Source organism: Pundamilia nyererei, unplaced genomic scaffold (genome assembly GCF_000239375.1).
Source record: "Pundamilia nyererei isolate P.nyererei 1_Seehausen unplaced genomic scaffold, PunNye1.0 scaffold00570, whole genome shotgun sequence".
In the NCBI taxonomy this organism is placed as follows: Eukaryota; Metazoa; Chordata; class Actinopteri; order Cichliformes; family Cichlidae; genus Pundamilia; species Pundamilia nyererei.
Window position 1 is genome coordinate 51,205 of NW_005187971.1, and position 19,395 is coordinate 70,599.

At 43.8% G+C, this 19,395-nt stretch overlaps 1 protein-coding gene across 1 annotated transcript; it reads left to right on the forward strand.

Moving 5' to 3' along the window:
• Window positions 1-350: 350 nt before the first annotated feature.
• On the forward strand, window positions 351-14,126 carry sbk1 (SH3 domain binding kinase 1). The gene is made up of 4 exons (XM_005754463.1): window positions 351-1,019; window positions 7,596-7,837; window positions 8,543-8,745; window positions 9,173-14,126. Exons 1-4 carry the CDS (start codon window positions 982-984, stop codon window positions 9,995-9,997), a joined length of 1,308 nt encoding a protein of 435 aa, XP_005754520.1. The 5' UTR covers window positions 351-981; the 3' UTR covers window positions 9,998-14,126.
• The last annotated feature ends 5,269 nt before the right edge of the window (window positions 14,127-19,395 follow it).

The following is a 19,395-nucleotide window of genomic DNA, read 5'->3' on the forward strand; positions in this document are numbered from 1 at the left end:
TGGTTGGCAAACAAGTGTGGCGGGAGGCCTGTTGATTAACATGTACAGTAAAGGGGGAGCTGCCAGGCAGTGAATTAATCGAAAGTCTTGCCTCGCTGTTACCTAATAAGGACAGTTGGCAAAGTCACCGTGTGAAGTACACGCAATTGGGGCCATAAGCTGTTGAATTACGCAAGAGCGGAGAGGCCTGCTCGTTCAAAGCATGAATCAAAAGTTAAAGAAGCCCCTGGAGGCATTTTAGGCTCGTTGGGTGGGCGCGTCCGGCGCTAGGACCTAGGACACGTGAGCGTATTAGTTTGCCGGAGGGGTGGAGACGGCGAACAATGAAGAAACTGACTGGTAGGACCTGCACAGGAGAAACATCTGAGACACCCCCTCCCCTCCCCTACACCCACTGTCCAACTCTAGAGCGAAAGACAGTACGGACTGACCGGCCGTCAGTAACAGCGGCGCTGGGCTGAGTTCAGAGAGGAGCGCAGGAAGCACGCAAACGCGTCAGTGCGTGCAGAGAGGAGCTGCGCTGAGGTTCCTGCGTGGATGCGAATGAATGGGTTCGCCTCTGAGTGTGTATGTGTGTGTGGTGCTGAACTGGGTCATGCGGACCGCTGGAGGAGCGAAAGATAAACACGCACCCTCCTCATCCTTCTCCTCGTCCTCATCCTCCCGCTGCACGGCAGGTTCAGATGGTGGGCGCACAGAGGAGGGATCCCAGCATGTGTCCCCATCTCAGCACTGAGCATCAGATGCTGCTTTGATTCCACCCGCCTCCAAAGAAAGTCTCAAACTGAAGAGCATCTCCAGAAAACAGGGGGGCAGCAGGCTGCCCGCTGTGAAACTGCGAAGGCTTTAAGGTGTTTTTTGTTGTTGTTGTTTTTTAAGAACTCTTTGGCGTTTCTGAGTGATCGATAATAACGAGGAGAACCGGATCAAACGGATCGGCGCTGAGCAGAGCAGAGCGCAGAGGCTCTGCTCGCCGAGCGGATGCAGGACCACGGAGGAGAGAGACAGGTCGCCAGCAGGTGAGTGAGTAACACCTCACATGCACCCCGAGGTGCCTGAAACCGGGTCAGCCTGCATGATGCATGACACTGCAAATGAGAGAGGAAGGAAAGAAACAGCTGAAGTAGAAAATCTTTATTTTTCCTTTTAGTGTCCCAATTTTTATTTGCGATACTTTAAATGTAATAAAACGCTCTTGCAATTAAAATCTGGTGCTCCCCACTCTGAGCGACTTTCAACTTTGACCCACTCACAACATATCCGTGCATGAATAATACAGGAGCACATAAAAATATCCCGGTGTCAGCACTTATTATACAGCACAGCAGCTTTATCTTTTCCCCACCACCAGGCTATGAGTCATTCTAACTGGCATTAATGGTTGAGAAACGACCCGATCTGTGTTTTCATCCACATTATTTGTGATAGCTGCATATATCACCCCCCCCCCCCCCCCTTGTTTTTATTATTCAGTCCGCACTGTGGATGTGAGGGCATCCTGGTCTTTAATGGCCCTTTCAGACTTTGTCCAGAGCAGACAGGTGATATCTCATCCCTAATGCTGTCTAATGCATTTAAATGAGAAGCTGACTTGAAAATCCCATAAAAAGCACAAGCTGGAGGCTGGTAATGGACTCTAACTGAAACACAACAGCAGCCAATGGTTGTATATAAAGGAGCTGCAGTGGCTGACATTTCTTTCTGCTTTGGCAGATTTATTAAATTTTTTCTGGTGAAGTAGGAGACGCACATTATTGACCTGAACGGTGTGAAAACAAAACACCCCAGAGATGATGTGATCTTAAAGTTGGGCTCTACGCTTTCAGCTGAAATTCTTAACTGTTTATGACAGAAAAAGCAGCGTGAAGTTACCCAAAATGTTCCAAACAAACCCTGCAGAACTTCTCCAGCTTCCACAGATAGCTACAGTAGGCTATAATGGGCAATAACCAGCTCCAGCTCCTACTAAACCCATCTCCGCCCATTGACACCCACGTGCACGTGACTAATACGCCGTCTTTAACAAAGTTTTGCCCGATTTAGATCTCTTTATCAAAAGATCCCATTTAAGCAGGCACGGTTTGCCTGTGCAGTGGCTGTCACGGTAAAACATGGCTGCCCAGAGGACACAAAGAATGCAAATGGTTTGTCAATTAAAATGCATAGAAGACACGAAGCTCTTTACTCCCCTTGCTCAGATGTCTGGCCCCTGCTGGGTATAAAAAATACACAAACAAAACAATTACGTGCAGATTACATCCTAGAACATCTAATGACACCCAATTAGTGTACATATTGTGACACATGTGCTTGTGTTTTCTCTGTTGGCTTCTTTTCCTTCTTCGTCCTGTGCGAATAACACTGTATAGACTCTGTTATTTAAGGCCTTTTTTCAGTTTGCGTTAATATGGCGTTATTCTAGTAACTGGTCAGTCAATTCTTGAATTGTGTCTGTTCTTGTCTTCAGCTTCAGATTTAAACGAATAATCTGTCACCGATGTATTTAGAGAGAGATAAAGCAGAGTTAGTGAATGCAGCTTGAGCAATCAGCATTAGTAATTGTGCTTAGAGGCTATTGTGTTTGTGCAAGATAACAAAGCACCATATACTGTTAGCTTGCCTTGAAGTAGAGGTTGTTTTTTTCAGGGTTGGGGGAGAAAAAAAAGCAACATCCTCCTTAACGGAGCTGTTACATCATTTATCTACACCCCCGTTTAAACCCCATTTTACCGAGCTCAAATTAAAGTCACATTCCCCCATCTTTGTGACATCACAGGGACACGAGCTGTGTGGTTACTGAGGAGGCAATGCTTCAGTTCTCTCACTAGATTTCCACACCATCTCTCTCTCATTCTCATCACTTTAGGTTACTGGATTGTGAGGCTGTAAGAGAGTGAGGGTAGCTTACAGCTTCTCCCATAGGCAGCTTATTGCACCGCTGACAGACATCACAGCGAGGGTGACGTTGATTTTTGATTGGCGTTTATAATCAGGTGTTTACAAGTTCTTATACCTCAGGCCTTAATCGTAAACTACAATAATGATAGCTGCTATTCTTAAGGTTGTTTTTTTTCATATTTTTTGCCCTTTTATGTCACAGATAGGCCTTGGTTGTCGTCTTTGAACGACATGTCCTTTGCTGTGTCACCCCTCACAGCTAACCACCGCTCTCAGTCCTTGTTAGGGAAGGTTTAACCTTGGGTTATCCCATACAGAGTCTTTGGTCTTTCCAGCAGGAGGCAGCTTTTGTTCCAGGCTGTGTGACATACAGCAGAGGGAGGGAGGGATGATGGGGGAAAGAGGGCAGAAGCGAGGCAAGCCAGGAGCAGGTTACGGCAGGCTCGGTCCCAGCAGGGGTTCGTCCATATGGGCAGCTGTGCAAGGCTGAGAGCAGGTGATTTGTCAAAGTGAGCGTCTGCAGTCTGTGGATACTGGTTCACCTATCACAGCACAGCAGGACGGAGGCACTAAACCCACCAACTCACTGGGCATGAAGTTTTGTTTTGCTGACGAAGGAGATTCAGCTTCTTTTTTTAAAAAGTCTGGGCAAAGAACAGAGTGTCCTCCCTGCAAGTGGCTGTCAGGAGGAAGCCATTTAGTTTAGATTGAATGATCAGTGTTTTTATTCTGCCCACCTATAGCGAGACAAGAAGGAAGGAAATGCAGACAGACAGACCAACAGATACTGTACATGTTGTTCGCTGCGTGCAGTTGCTTTTTTTTCCCAGACAGACAGCAAGAGAAACCGCATTAGTCACGTCGCGTTTCACTCGCTCGTTTCACTTTGACCCACAGGCGAGGCACGTTGGGCATTTTGACAGTAAATTGGACACAAGAGATCAGTCCTCACCCATAATGACTCTTCTGCCGAGAGACAAGCAACTAGTCCATTAGTAACACAGAGAGGTAAAGCTGCGAGGCAGGCTCTGCAGTCTATTTATTTCTTTCATTAGCCCCTTGTTTACATTTTCAGCAATAGACAAAAGAGATGAAGGAGAGGAGGGAGGAAGCAGGGACGGACTTAAAAGCACAAACTCTGTGTGTGTGTGTGTGTGCGTGTGTGTGTGTGTAAAGCTGCTGGATTTGTTTCCGCTTTCCATAATATATACGCTTTATGCACATTAACATATTAATTGGAGATTGATTAATACATTTTCATCTTAAAAAATATTATTATTATTATATATAATCTATTATGTTTATTTATATCGATTTATATCTGAATCTTACCTTCATAAAGTCTTCATGTCCTGATCAAAGTCAGGCCACAGTTCATTGCAGCTGTGCCGTTCACACTCATCACACCAGGAGATCCAGTAGCTCACTGAATACACAATAATTCTCCCTAATGAGCCCCATGTTAATGTGACAGATAGGATTTGTCTGCTTCCGAGCTCTGATTTCTTATGGTAATGAATTGTTGACATTATTACAGTTTATCTTTGGAGGACAAATCGCTCCGTTAAGAGTCTCCAGACATCTCTGTGAAGCTGCACTTGAAGAAGCAAACGCTGAAATGCTCAGATCAACACGAACAGAACGTTTGCCCTGTTGACCTGCTGGCATACCCTGTGTGCACGGTGACACTAAACACAAACGCAGGCAGAGGATGGAGTTCAGTTTTGCAGGGATTTAACCTAATATGAAATTTGTCACTCCGTCTGAGTAGAGATGTCTGCTTTCCTGCTTGTGTGACGGTGCTCAAAGTGCCATAAAAATATATTTGAAAAGTTCTCCAGCAGTGTTTATCAATGTCAGGAGCTGCGACTTGGATACTCCAAGAAAAAAAAATTGCCTGCATCTACCTGTGTTTGACACCTTAGCTGAGCTGTAATGTTAGCTAGCTGCACTTCCTTTGGGATGACTGGTAAGATTTAAGACCTACTGAAGGTACTATATGAGAGCTAAAAGCTAAAATCAAAGGATCACCCCAGTAGGATTTATTCTCCGTACACTATTATTGCACACAGGAGAGACTTCAGTCTAATCTGATGCAGTGGGCCTACAGATGGACTAACAGTGCCAACCCTGGCTTTTAGGGCTACACCCTCTGAGCATTTGACAGTGGAAGAAAAAGCTAGGAGCATCTGTCACAGGGTTCAACTATGTTTGTCTCCAGCTAGAACAAAAGGTGAACAGCTCCCTTTTTAATCTTGGATGAGGAAACACGAGATGTCAGTCCATCGCTGTGGTGATAATGAAGTAAAACAGTAAGAAGGGGAAACAGCTTGTTATAGTGCATTATCTCCCAAACAGAATAAGAATAAATCTGGAAAACAGATTGTTTCTTTCTTATACATAAAAAAAATCATTAGTTTTTTGCAGTTGTTTTTAGGCCTCTCACAAAACGGAAACACAAATATGAGAAGAAGCAGCCAATCTAGGGAGCTGTTTTATTTTGATTGAAATGAATAAGACTGGCTCCAAAAATCCCCAGATATGCAAATTCGTCTCGAGCCCAATCTTCATCTGTATGTGGAGCATGTGCGCATTACCTTGTCTGTGGCCGCCTGAGAGGACGAGGAGGGAGCAGAGGGTGGCGGGGCAGATCAGTAGGTCGGGCACAAACGCTGAGTCGTGCTGAGGCTGACAGCTGCTCCCTCTCAGAGGTAGGAACACAAAGAGCCTTTAATAGAGTGTCACTGTGGGACTGATACACCTGCCTCCCCTCCCAGACACTCGCGTGCAAACACTCACACGGAAAAAAACACACAGCCTCATCCCCACACCTCACCTCTACCTTCACTGCACTGCCTTTTTCCTGTTGTTCACATTTACAACATCTCTGCAGGGTGCAGTTGGGGGGGCATCGTCCAACCATCCACCGTCGCATTTTTAGGCCTCTTAATTCACTACTGCAAAGGGAAATGCAGGGTGGGGGAAGATGTCTTTGTGGGAGCTGCTGAGTAACGCGATTATGGATCCATGCTGAAATGCTCCACATTCGGCCTGTGGAGCTGACTGGAAGGTGCCGGTAAACAAGCCCCGATCGAGAGCTGTGGGGGCCACGCGGGGTGGGCGGTCAGAGGAAATGTTCTGTGTTGTGTATCACCAAACCCGGACTGCACTCTGATCTGGAAGTCATCGCCTCGTGCGTCGACTCGCTGAAGGCTACATGCGGCGAGGACTCTCAGCACGAGATGGCTACAATATTCATAGCTTCTTATATAACCATCTCCACGGTTATGATAAAATCAAGAAACAAGTGTTATCTGCACAGTACATGGGGTACACAGGGCACTCGTTCTATTTGCAGTCTTGGTTTTTTTTCTTCTTCTTCTTTTGAGAAAGGGTGTTGAGCCAAGAACACAAAGCTGCAAATGGCTGCATCTTATTTTAGGCTTCACTGTCTAATAGCTATATTTATCACATTCTACCCACAAGAGCAGCACCAACCAAATGCCTCGAAAATATACCCCATGCCATATTTTCAGCTGAACATCTAGTACTGTGCAATAAGTCAGAGTCTTTTTTTTTTGTTTCTCACCAAAAGTGTACCAAAATGTTAATGGAAACACAGAGTTGATGCTCTTTATTCTGAGCCTGGTTTTAAAGCAGCGGCGCTGAGAAACCAGGCTCCAGGGGAAAAAAGAACAAAGAGCAAGGCAGCTGGCTTTGAATGACGGATGAAAAAGGCCATCAGCAAAAATTGTTTGTGCTGATTTGGTTCCTACTAGTGTTTGTGTGCGTGTGTGTGTGCTCACTGTGCATGATTGGATGATTAAATTTGATTGTGTGTGTCGGGAGGAGGGGGCTGAACAGAGACTGAGACAATGGATGGGATCATTAGGGTGTTCTGCTTCATTTCACCAAAAGCTCAATTTTGTGTACTTTATTTGATAGCTTCGGTTTTCTTTCACTTTCCTTTGATTCGCTCAACCTTGTAACCAATACGTGTGCATCCACTCATCCCTGATATTTAATTTGTTACCAGCGATGTGTGTCTGAACACTCAATTAAACCGCCTATATTTTTTTTAATTCTCGCAGGATCGCATTGACCTATTTCAAACTTAGCGCTTTTGAAAAGCGGCCAAAACTTCGCCGTTGCAGTCATTTATTCCTCACTTTGAGCAGTTTGACAGAAATGCTCAGGGCGACTGTGGCGCAAAAGTAAGATGTGTTGTCGAGGCGAAGCTAATTACTTATACGGACGACGATCAGTTCAGAGCCGTCTCAGATAGGCATGCATGTCGTACCAGCATGTTTACACCTTAAAGCTGTCAGCCCTCTCGATATGTTTCCTTTTCCTTCTACCTGTTGTTATTGATTTTCCCATTGCTGTCTGCCAGTAAGTGCTGTCTGAGTACAGCCACATTTGATAGCTGGACAGAGTGATCCAGAGAGACAGCAGGAAGTACGACACATTTACTGAAAGTTTCCCCCCTGTAGATGCCTTCCCTGCATTGATTGTATGGAAATTAAGGTCCATTAAGGCGTTCCTGATTTAACCATCCCTTGAGATGGGCCGTCTAGATGGGTAATGCATGGATGTGACACTCAAGAAGGATAAACACGTGCAGTATAGCACATGTATAAAGTGCTAGGCATCATCATAGTAATCTGATTCTAATCGGATTTCTCCTCTCCCATCAGTCTGCCCCACAGCGTCAAGGCGAGCCTGTCTCTTTCTCCGTCTGGACCGGGGCGGGTGGGCAGCGGCGGAGGCTCCCCTACGTCAAAAATGGGCTACTGCAGAGGGGTGCCCGTGGAGGATATGCAGGCCCTGGCCATCACTTCTCTATCAGCCGCAGACGTAGCCAAACAGTACGAGCACATCCGCGAGCTGGGGAAGGGCACCTACGGGAAGGTGGACCTGGTGGTGCACAGGACGCAGGGTGAGTTGGTGCAAAAGCTCTTCCAGCCGCCATTCCCGTCTCCAAACTAATCAAGCGTAAAAACTGAAATTTAGGATAGCAGATTGTTATAATCTCAGCATCTACGGTGTGCCAGCGGGCCTCACAGTTGAGCATAACCACTTAAGGCTGATCAGCACACCGCAAAGTCTCGAGGCACTTTGCTGGGAATTAATTTCGGCAGAGTTAGAAGGGTTGGTTGAGGATTTCTCAGGTTTAGGTTTTAATCTTTTGTTGTAAGAAACCCAAGATTAGAGAGTTGGCTCTGTATAAGCGCAGTATAAGGGAGTGTTTAAAGCGGCGTGGAGCAGAATGACAATGTGTCGGAGATTTATCGAGCTGTGCGAGCATTAACGAGATCCTCCAGCTGTGATTGTGAACAGCTGGTTATGTGTGTGACGGAGGTGAGTTTCATTCACCATGCACCGTTTGCGTAAATGATGAATGAACACAGCAGCTGTCACAAAGAAAGGGTTGAGTAGTCAGAAATCTTTCTAGTCGCAGAGAGTATCGGGAAATAGTTCCAAATTCACATTAAGTGCTTTTTGGGTAACACATGGACAGTGTTGGACAGCAAAATGTTGGCAGTACTTATGTGAGACACAGGTTTAGTACACCAGAGCTTAACTGTGTTTGTGTGCTCTCTGTGTTAATGTGTGATTTTGTTTTTTTCATTTATTTATTTAGGCACCAAAATGGCCCTGAAGTTTGTTACCAAGAACAAGACAAAGCTGAAAAGTTTCCTGCGGGAATACAGCCTAACAGGCTCACTTAGCTGCAGTCCTTTTATCATCAAAGTCCTGGACGTGCTTTTTGAAACGGAGGACAGCTACGTGTTTGGACAAGAGTATGCCCCCGCCGGGGACCTTTTCGACATCATACCCCCACAGGTAATGCCATCATTCATCCTTCCACCAATCACCGGCCTCACAGTCAGCCTGAGCTGCTCCAATCAGTCATGATGTTCAGTCACGGCAGTTTTAACAAGCTCTCTTGGGGTAGGAGCCTCGTCTTTGTCCCGGTTTCCTCTCTGTGCAAAGCGTTTCACTTTCCTTTAGTGCTATTCCGGCTGATGTGCAGGGAATGCTCGACTTCAAGGTTCTTCTGAAGACTCATTAAAAATGGCTGGACCAGGACTTAGAACTGAGGTTCTGCGTGTTTCAGTTTTTCTTTATATAACATCGATGTTTTATTGGTACTGTATTCTCACCATAAGGCTCTTTTCTCTGTGTCACCTCTCACCTCCTCCATGTAATGTACCCGTCAGATTGTATTAATCGACGTTGCCTGATTTTCTTTTCTGTGTGTGTCTCTTAGGTGGGTCTTCCAGAAGAAATGGTCAAACGCTGCATGCAGCAGCTGGGGTTGGCCCTGGACTTTATGCACAGTAAAAACCTGGTGCACCGCGACGTCAAACCCGAGAACGTGCTCCTGTTTGACCGCGAGTGCCGCCGCATCAAGCTGGCTGACTTTGGTATGACCCGACGTGTGGGCTGCCGTGTGAAACGGGTGAGTGGCACCATCCCCTACACGGCTCCGGAGGTTTGCCGCGCTAACCGGTCAGAGGGTTTTTTGGTGACCACCAGCCTGGATGTGTGGGCGTTTGGCGTGCTGGTGTTCTGTATGCTGACGGGCAACTTCCCCTGGGAGGCAGCTATGCCCGCCGACGCCTTCTACGAGGAGTTCCGACGCTGGCAGAAAGCGGGGTGTCCCGTGGGAACTTACCCGTCTCAGTGGCGCCGCTTCACCGACGATGCTCTGCGCATGTTTCAGAGGCTCCTTGCCGCTGAGCCGGAAAAACGCTGTGGCGTCAAGGATGTCTTCTGTTTTGTCAAGTACGAGCTGGTCAGCGAGCTCAGGCGCAGAGCGTCTTGTCGAGCCAAGAGAGGTGAGAGGTCAAGCTCTGGAGTGTGCACCGGCAGCTGCACCTCTTCGACGTCCACTTCTTCGCGTTCCTCCCACAGACACCCCGAGCCTTCCACGCCTCCGGGAACATCCTGCCTGCGCCCGGCTCCCCTCAAAAGGAGCGTTCTCTCCGACCCGTTGTCTCCCAGAGAGGAGTCCGGACAGCACCAGTCTCCGGGAAGAGACAAGAACAAAAGCCAGATGGTGATGGCGACGGCCATAGAAATCTGTGTGTGATCACACTAGCGCTAGCACTGGAGACTAGAGGGCTTTTCACAGTAATAACAAGCTGTGAAGAGGTGTTAATAACTAGCACAGAGAGCCCAGTGAAAAAGGAGAATTTAGACATGAAAGAGAAGCTCAGGATCCAATCCCAAGCAGTGGAAATGGACATCATCAGTCAGTGATGCACACTGGGACAGCTTATCACTGACATTCAATACTATTCAGCTTTTGATTTGTGACCAAAGACTGCTTCCCAAGCTGAGAAGCCATGTTTAAGAGTCTGTTGTCACTCCTCAAGGCAGCTCATTATTGCCACCCTAACATTTGTGCTCTCCTGCCCATACACTGTGGTGGTGCTTATGATATTATATTTAGATTTACTCCGTGTCTCTTTACTTTAGTGTTTATTTATGTCCAGGAGATCCCCCAAATTCTTCTGAACAGGCGACCTTTTCAGACGGAAGCTTGTTATCAGAAGGCAATCTACGCAATTACATTCAACTGCCATTTCTCGGACTTCCTGCAAACTTCCAGTGGATAAAACTCATAGATGTTTTCAAGATAAAGTTTTACAAAGATAAAAATGAAAAAAAAAATGTAGCAGTCTGTATGAAGCATCTTTTCATGTAGGTGTCTAGACTGAGAGGCAGACTCTCAGCGAAAAGGCATCAGCTCAGGACACTTCAGTGGGTCACTTCCTGTTTTATTATTAACGAGAATCCTTTGAGTGGCTGGAAGACACATCTGCCACATCTTGAACTGCTCTCAGTGAGATTCATTTCCAATTAAACGCAACTGAATGCAGGGATTGTGCATTTTCTGAGTGAAAATGGTGGCGAACACAGGAGGCGAGGAGGAGAAAAGGCTTTTTATTGTTTCTTTTCTACCAGCCATGTGCGTTTTTGGACGTGTATGTGTGTTTCGGATGAATACAACAACAGGAAAAAAAGCACAAGATTTTTTTGTAAATGAACTCTTGGAGAAAAGGTCGATATTGTACATAATTTGATAGGAGGGCACCGTAATATCAGGTAGTTCAATGATGTAGCTGTATTAATTTTCTACAACAGGAAAGGGTTTTACGGTTACTGTCGGGGTCAATGCATCATATGTAGCATCAAAACATGACAGAGTGTAGAGTCTATCATTAAAAAAATAGATGTGCTATGTAGAAATATCACTTTCTCTATCATCGTAGCAGCTGCTGGTCCCCTTTTTCGTTTTTCTTCTTTGACTGTTTTGGGTTTTAATTTGACTGGGTCTTAACCCTGGCCAGACACACAAATTAATTTATTCCTGCCGTGTCCTTTCACCCCAGCCTAATCACGGGCAACACACATTCCCTGCATAAAAAAAAATCATTATGCTTCCTGTTTGCCAATTGCAGCAGCAGACTGTCTTAATTTGATCAGTTAAGGCTAACGAGAGCCCCTGTGCAGGTTGACACCTTGCAATTGTTACTCGGTATATGTCGCCGCAGCCCCTCTATTACTTAAACATTGTCTGGAAGGATGACCTAAGTCTCAGCCATTAACAATGAGCGAGCTGTTGATTGTTCCCGACCGGAGCAGAGCCCCGGCTTCAGCTTCCATCGAGATACTGCTTATTAGGAATGCATCTAACCGGAGCAGTGTGTTCTACGCTTCACTGCGTGCTAATTACCTTTTTTTTTTCTCTCTGCTTGAACTGCTTCACTCTTATGTCAGTCAGGTGTGTGTGTCCACCTCAGCTTTGTGCGAATGTGTTCTCGTTTCATGTAACGACTCCTCTTGTGACAGCTCATCACCTCTGTCCCTGTACTGTCGGTACCAGCGCTCCTCAGGTTTAATAGCTTCTGCCCGCTTCTCGAAGACTAATTGAGCTCCAGTGAACAAAAAAGAAAAGAGAAAAAAAGTGCTCATCCACAGCTCCTCATGACAATGATTTAGCTCAGTGAGTCCCAACCTTGAGTTCATGAACCCTGGCTACTTCTGCGGTAGTCACAGGGTACATAGAAATATTAGGTGAAGAAGCTGAAGAGGACTGAGAAGTAAATGGCAACCAAACAGAATGTATAAATTATCATTGATATAGTAGCTCATCCGGCCCATGACCCATCACAAATCATGCATTAAATTAATCTGCTGGTTGTGTTTCACACACTATGAATTAAAATAATCTGAAAAGTCAAGGAGGCTCACAATTAATCGTATCCTGGACAAAATCTGGCCACTACTCTAGGAGGAGTCGCAATTCCTATTAAACTGGATAAGTGAATGTCAAACAACAATTGTTAATTTAGTCTTGAGCACAATTTGGGTTAAAACACATCAGTGTACAAGTTTAACTATAACCTGACCAATACTTTAAGAGGAGTAGTAATTTTGGTTAATTATGGAGGGCCTGGGGGATTACATAAGCTCAGTGGTTCTTGGGCCAGATAAGCTAAAATAGTAAAATAGTAAATGATTAAAATAGATTGCTTAAATAGCTAATGGATGAATTATTAGTTAAGAGAACTAAAAAAAGACAAAAATATGTTGCCAAGTATATTGGATAACAATTTATCAGTTAGCTAATGAATACAGCAGCTAGCAAGATTACAACAAAAAAGTACCTTCTAAAAAAATTACTAAAAACTGTGTATGATGGATGTGGTTATTGCTACATCACCTCCTGGTTGCTGAAGTCCTTTTTGAAGCCTCGAGTTGAGCTGCTGTCATCTTGGTTGCAAAGTAACAGATGCGACTTGTGATTGCCGGGCCGCTAGCTAATGAGTTTTTGGTTTCACGCCAAACTTAATCTTCATTTTGAAACATAGTATGAGGAAGATTTACAAAACAGACTTAATTTTTTGTTCAGCATAAACCAAAGTAAATGATGGAGTCCCTTAACTCAGCAGGTAAATAGACTTCTACACGACTGGTAGCCTTTTTGCAGCCACGGCTAGCGCCACCTGCTGGTGTTCCGATAAAATGCAGGCTTTTAGAAGCTGTGCCAATTTTTTAAACTGTCAATGCTAAAATTGTTACTAGCAGTTACATTGTTAGATAACAGCACTGAGTATCAACTGGAATAGCATAATAAAAGTATAATTCACAGTTGAATCTGTTAGCTAAAAGTAGCAACAAAATTGTTACCTAAACATAATGGATAATTTGTGAAACTGGTAGATAATAGCATTTAAATCATTTTGCTAAAAGTAGTAAACAAGTAGCAAATGAATGTACTGAAATGTAGGATTAAAGTACGACGATAGTAGTAATGGATGGCCAAAATATCTAACTGACTAGCTGAGCGTACAGCAAGCTAAAGTTGTCCAGTTTCAGTTATTTCAGGTGAATACCTTTAAATATAAAAGCGGACTGATTTTGAAAGCTATGGATTTGAAGTGTTTTTCAGAGGCTATAGGGTCACGTCATATGAAACAGGGTTGGGAACCACTGATTTAACTTATTGTACTGAATGACACATTTTCCTCCAGCAAATAATCAAAGCTGATGATGGTCCCTATCAGTTTCCTTGTCTCTTTCCATCTTTACTTGTGGTTCTGTAGAGTTGACCATATCAAGGCCTCTCAGAAGGATGTACTGTATACTGAGATGTTGGCTGCCTCAAAGAATTAATCAAAGGGTAATCCTAGAGTAGATGGTAGTGAAATGTGAATTAGCTCTGCCTTAGAACTTGTTGTTTACTCTATGTAGGATCTACATAAAAGAAAAAGACAGGGATTAGACTGACCTTCAGTGTGCATTAGGAAATGTAAAGTAGTAGTCTAACTTAATACAGCATAACACCGAGTAAGGTGTATTGCAAAGTTCAACATGGCATTACGGTGCGTAAACAGGGGCGAATTTCAGATGTGAGCAGCTGCTGCTTTGTTTTAAATCAGAGCCATTAGCATCATCAAACTGCTATCTATTGTTCTAATGTGTACTGTTGTTTCTCATGGACTGTTATGACAGGAATTGTCAAGTTTAATGATGAGGTGTCAAAATCTATCGAGTTTTATTTTAGCTCTAGAGAGAGTAGCCTTCGTCTTAGCCTGTTTTTTGTTTTTTTGTTGAAAAATCGTAGAAGCTCATGTAAATACTGTATGTACTGTGTCTTTAACAAAATTTAAAAAGGAATATACAAAATGTTAATATATGTTGAAATAAATTTATGCACCACATGCAATGGCTGCTGGATATTTCTGAGGGTAATTTAAAATACTGTGGGGGTTTTTTTTCTGTCACTGCAGGCAAAGCTTATTCACCGCAGTTTTGTGTTGTCCCAAGACCATTAGATGAAGGTCAGCTACAATCATGTGATTTCCCAAGGCTCTGGCTTTCGTCTGGTTTGCCAGCGAGCCCCCCAGACTACTTGAATATGCTGACTTCATTCTGAAAAAGCTCAATTAACACATCTGTAGATAGGAGCTATCTACGGCCCTCAAAGAGCAAGTGAGTTCAAGGACGGTTAGAATATGAAGATGGGAACCGTTATCAGCCCACCAGCCGTCCATGCTGCATCTCAACTGTTGTCAGAGTGGAGGAGTTGGCTCAAGTTGTTATCAGGCTGACTTTAGACAGTGGGGTGGCATATCTGCCACAGAGCAAAGCTAATCACTTCAGACACTGCAAGAAAAAGGAAAGGTCAGCCTTGGCACACTGGGCCTGTGTAGTAGGGGGAAGGTTGTCCTTTGTGATGGCCTATTATCCACCTGTAAAAGGCTACAGCCGCCCTAGTGGTGGTGTGGTAATTGTGTTACCTGCAACAATCAAACTGACTCAAAGTTGAAGAATGTAATGTACAAGACAGGACATTATCCCTCACAGCGACCTGCCGGGCTTTCTGAGGACATGCACTTTTTCATTATTAGCTGTCTCCACAACAATCTGAGAGGCTAAATACCAAAAACATTTTTTTCTTTCCAGATTATTCCTTAACTGTAGCCTTTTTAAAGACTGCCAGCTAAACTAAATTGAATCCCAGGGCTGGAGATGGCTGGATGTTAAGCCTTCAGTAGATAGTTCACAAAGGAAAGTGATCTTCCCTGGATGCAGCTGTCTCTGTGAGATCAAGTGTTAAATCCTCTTTGGTTATGCTTCCTCAGCGTGAGGGGCCTGTGCGGCTGACTGACAAGGAGACCATTCACAGATTCGTGTCAGAATACAGGATCTCAACCACTAACTACCAGGTTTCACCTCCTCTATGCACCGCTCAAGCAGACGTGGCAAGATTTCAAAGTGTCGGCAGCTTTATGTTATCACAGCGTGAAATGGTTCTCAGAAAAAAAGAGGCTGGCAGAACCTTGCAGTTTCATTGAATCAAAGCACTGGACAGGTGCACTTGCAGCATGTATACCAGGTGCAGCTGAATGGCTTAACATAAAAAAAGAAAACACGGCACAAGTTAATCCTAAAAGTTGCATGTGGGTGGATGCAACTAGATTGCTGACCTGTCCAGGTTGTACCATCTATCGCTCAAAGTGAGCAGATTGATCCAAATATCGATTCTATCGATATTATTCTATTTCCCCCCCAAAAAATGTATTTAACAAAATTCAGTGGCCTACATACTGAACTTAGAGAGTAGAAAAAGTGTACTATCAATATTTGGATTGATCCCATCACCTCTACTGCTGTACCCTACTGTAAACCTCATAGGTTAAAGCATTGGTATACCTACATTTACTTGGTATTCGATCATACCAAAATCTGGAGTATTGCACGGCACTACCTCTTGCCCCGTGACAGCTGAGATGGGACAGTGACTTATAGTGCTTGGTTTCAAAAAAGATAAACAATTGTGCAGACAGAGGCTTTAGGTACAAAGAATAATTACTCTCTGCTTCAGCTGTAAAATTTTTACATAAGCCACCATTTCCTTCAATTCAGCTGTTTGCAAACAAGTACAGGAGAAGCACTCTGCATATTAAATGCATAGTAAACAATGAGGGGAGGTATTCTGTTTTTTTAGTTTTCCATATTGAAGGCTGCAGAGTAGTATTGTTTTCTTCTCATTTTAACACCACGAGGAACACACTGTACAGAGCTGAACCTCCCGTATCTCCTCAGCATCCTGCCTCTGCACCTTACAGACGATTCACTTTGAAACTGTCAGCTGCACCGCTACCTATTCCTTTCGTCCCGTGATGCATTTTGCAAAACAGCCACGGGCATCGCACCGGAGAAGCAGCTGTAGATTTGAAAGTCGGAAAACTCTGATTGTGATAGTGATCTCAGCAGGGGTTGAGCGCGAAGGGATGATACCCACTCCTTCAGATCTACACTCAAACATGATGTGGAAATAGTGTCTGATCACAGCAGTTTGATAAAGGACAGCGGAGGAAAAGAATGTCAGAGTGCAGAGAAGACAGAGAGCTACAAGCAGGAAGAGATGTGTCAAGTGTGTGAGAAAAAAAAAAAAAGGAAATGTGTTTGTGTGCTAGAGGACAAAGTGGAGTTTCCGCCCAATAATATAAAGCGTAACCACCACTTTTATCTTAAATTTGTCAGATGTTTTTGGATATTTCCATTTGTGAGTATGGTTTGTGCTTTGATTGCAGTGTGCTACTAAATTTTGTTTGTGCCAGACATAAATTCTCAGTGTGTGGTCGTCTGCCACCATTGCTATAGCAACTGAGATGATCCCGTTTTAGAAGAGCTCTGAAATTGTCTCCTTGTTTTAGAAACCCGCAGCACATTTCTTCTTGTGGAGGTGCTGCGAACACTTAAGGCGCTTTTCATTGTGTATTTTTATCTCGGTTTATGATACTGAAAAATCTTGTTTATTTATGTTAGTGTATTGTCTCCCACTCAGATGGATCGTTAAGCTGGAGGGCTTCTGCTGGTGCTGCATTTTCCCATATACACAACTAGCTTCCTTGGTGCAGGCAAGCATCCAATGCTGTCTCGGTATATCCTATACAGTATGCCGTGAATCAAATATCTCACAAACTTCTAAGGAAGTATGAAACATAATGAATCTAGTGACCCTTTGACTTTCCATCTAGATTTTAATCCGACTCTACCTCCTGATCTTCCCTCAGTGGCACTATCAGACATAATCTAATTGAAAGGTTGCCATAAAATTAATCATCCATGCTCACCCCGAAGCTAAAAACATTGCACACTCTATCATCAGTTATTAAGTCTGCACGGCACCCTCAAATCTCCAAACACAACACAATCCATCACATTCTAACAGTCAGATTGCAATTTGTGTTTGTTTAATAGCTTTTTAGATTCATCTTACATGCACTGTGGAAGTCTAATACAATGTAATTTAATTAAATCCTAAAATAAACACAGCTCAAAATCAAAGGGCAGAAAAGTTGCACAACAGCTGGTGTTTATGTGAGCCCAGGGACAAACCACGGTAAGATGTAAACATAATGATAAGATGGCTGGTGTGTTCAATGAAATCATCACGTGAAGTGCTCACATCTGGGCCCAGATGGCCACAAATTGTCTGAATTCAAATATTGGCAGTCATTAATGCGTCCTGTTTTTTTTTTTTAAACATTCCACTTTGTCGAAGAACCTCATAAGCTGCATATTTTCATTCATATTCATGCTGTCAACTCTCAGGGCAGAAATTCTCCCTGCATTTTGAAGCCTGAATGTGTACTGTCAGTTGCCACGAGACCTGAGTGTGCCACCCACCAACATCTGTCATCTTCCACGCTTCGATTCTTCCATCTCTTCACACCCAGCCCAGAGGATAAATACCACCACGCATGCTTACAACGGAGAAATTTACTGTTAGTTTTATGAATATCAGGCAATCACACTTATAAAACTTTAAGTTCAAAAATGCCTCCAGACTTTTGCCTCCCTCACCTCTACTTTGAGAAGCAGTAATCATAAGTTTTGTGACATTTTATTTCTATAATGCCTGTTATTATGAATAAACTGGAAAAAAGTGGTACGATTGTCATAATAATAAGACTGTACAGGTTCTCAGTCATTCAGGTCATGGAAGTCTAAGGAGCTTGGAAAGAACTTCTTTAAGTTTTGTGAAGACGTTTCACCATCTCTCATCCGAGAAGCTTCTTCAGTTCGAAAACCGAATGGTGTCTCCCATGGTGGGGGTTGTCCCTTAAGAGGGTTGTGAGGTCCATGTATGCTTACTGTGAATGACCATCTTGAACAGAGGGGGTGGTCTTGCGTCAGGTGACCTCAATGGGTCACGTGATAGGGTGAGGCAAGGTCTCAATGGTTTTACCTGAAACCTCTGGTGATAATGACACATGCCTTTTTTCACACTTTGGGCCATGTGATGATGCACGGGATTAATAGTGAGTCAGTGACCTTCTTAAGGGATAACCCCCACTAGGATTTATATGCACGGGACTCTCCATCATTTGGTCTTAGAACCAAAGAAGCTTCTCGGATGAGAGGTGCAATGTCTTCCAGAAACTTAGAGAAGTCCAGTCGCTTTCTTTCTATGCTCCCTAGAATAATAATAAGACCTTAAATAATGCATGATTAATTCCAGGTTTCAGAATATTGCCTGAAAGTCACATAAATGTTAATAAATGACTTATTTGTGAATGGACCTCGGGGGTCCAGATGAATTCTACTGATGCACTTCAACTATAAGTTACACTAATTCATACAATTTGGTAATGAAAATCTAAAACACCCATTTCGCTCATAAGTTATTGCAGGGCGAGCTCAGTTTCATTATTTGGTTCAAAGTACCTTAGTGAGTTTCCAGCAATTATAGTGAGCAGCTTGACTGAAGAGGACACTGAGTGGATGGGTCGACCCAGACTTTGGGAATTCCCCTTCATGACTCTTTGAAACTAAAAGGAGGTTATGTCAGCTTGTGTAGCAAGATTTAAAACATGACCCTACTTGAAAATTAACATATGTGTTGAGGATATTTGGCACTCACAGTCACCACAGAACAGTTCTCACTTTTAAGTTGTGCTATATTCCTCTTAATTAAAAGCCTTTGCAGGCAATTAGGTGCTAATTCACCTCTTAGAAGCACCCTATTCATTGTAGCTGGATGATGGATGTAAACTGCATATCTAGGTGCTTGCTGCCATATTTTGCATACAGTGCAGGTATTGCCACTTTGGGAATGTAACTGTGCAAGGGAATAACCTATCACTACTTCCCTAAAGCACTTGTTACCCACTGTGTTTAACGAGCACATATCTTTGGCCCATTGGAATGTGATTGCATTGGTTTCAGTGAGTTGGATGGATATGCTGATGTGCCATACAGGTTCACTGTCACAGATGCTTCCTGTTAGCAATCATTAATTTGTGTTTCTTGGCTTCCATTCAATAATTATGTTGCAGTTTGTAGTGTGTTTCAATGTGGTTGAATAAATTGAGTTGCTTTGCAGTGTAGGCACATAGCCGGGCGATCATGGCTCAAGAGTTGGGAGTTTGCCTTGTAATCGGAAGGTTGCCGGTTCGAGCCCCG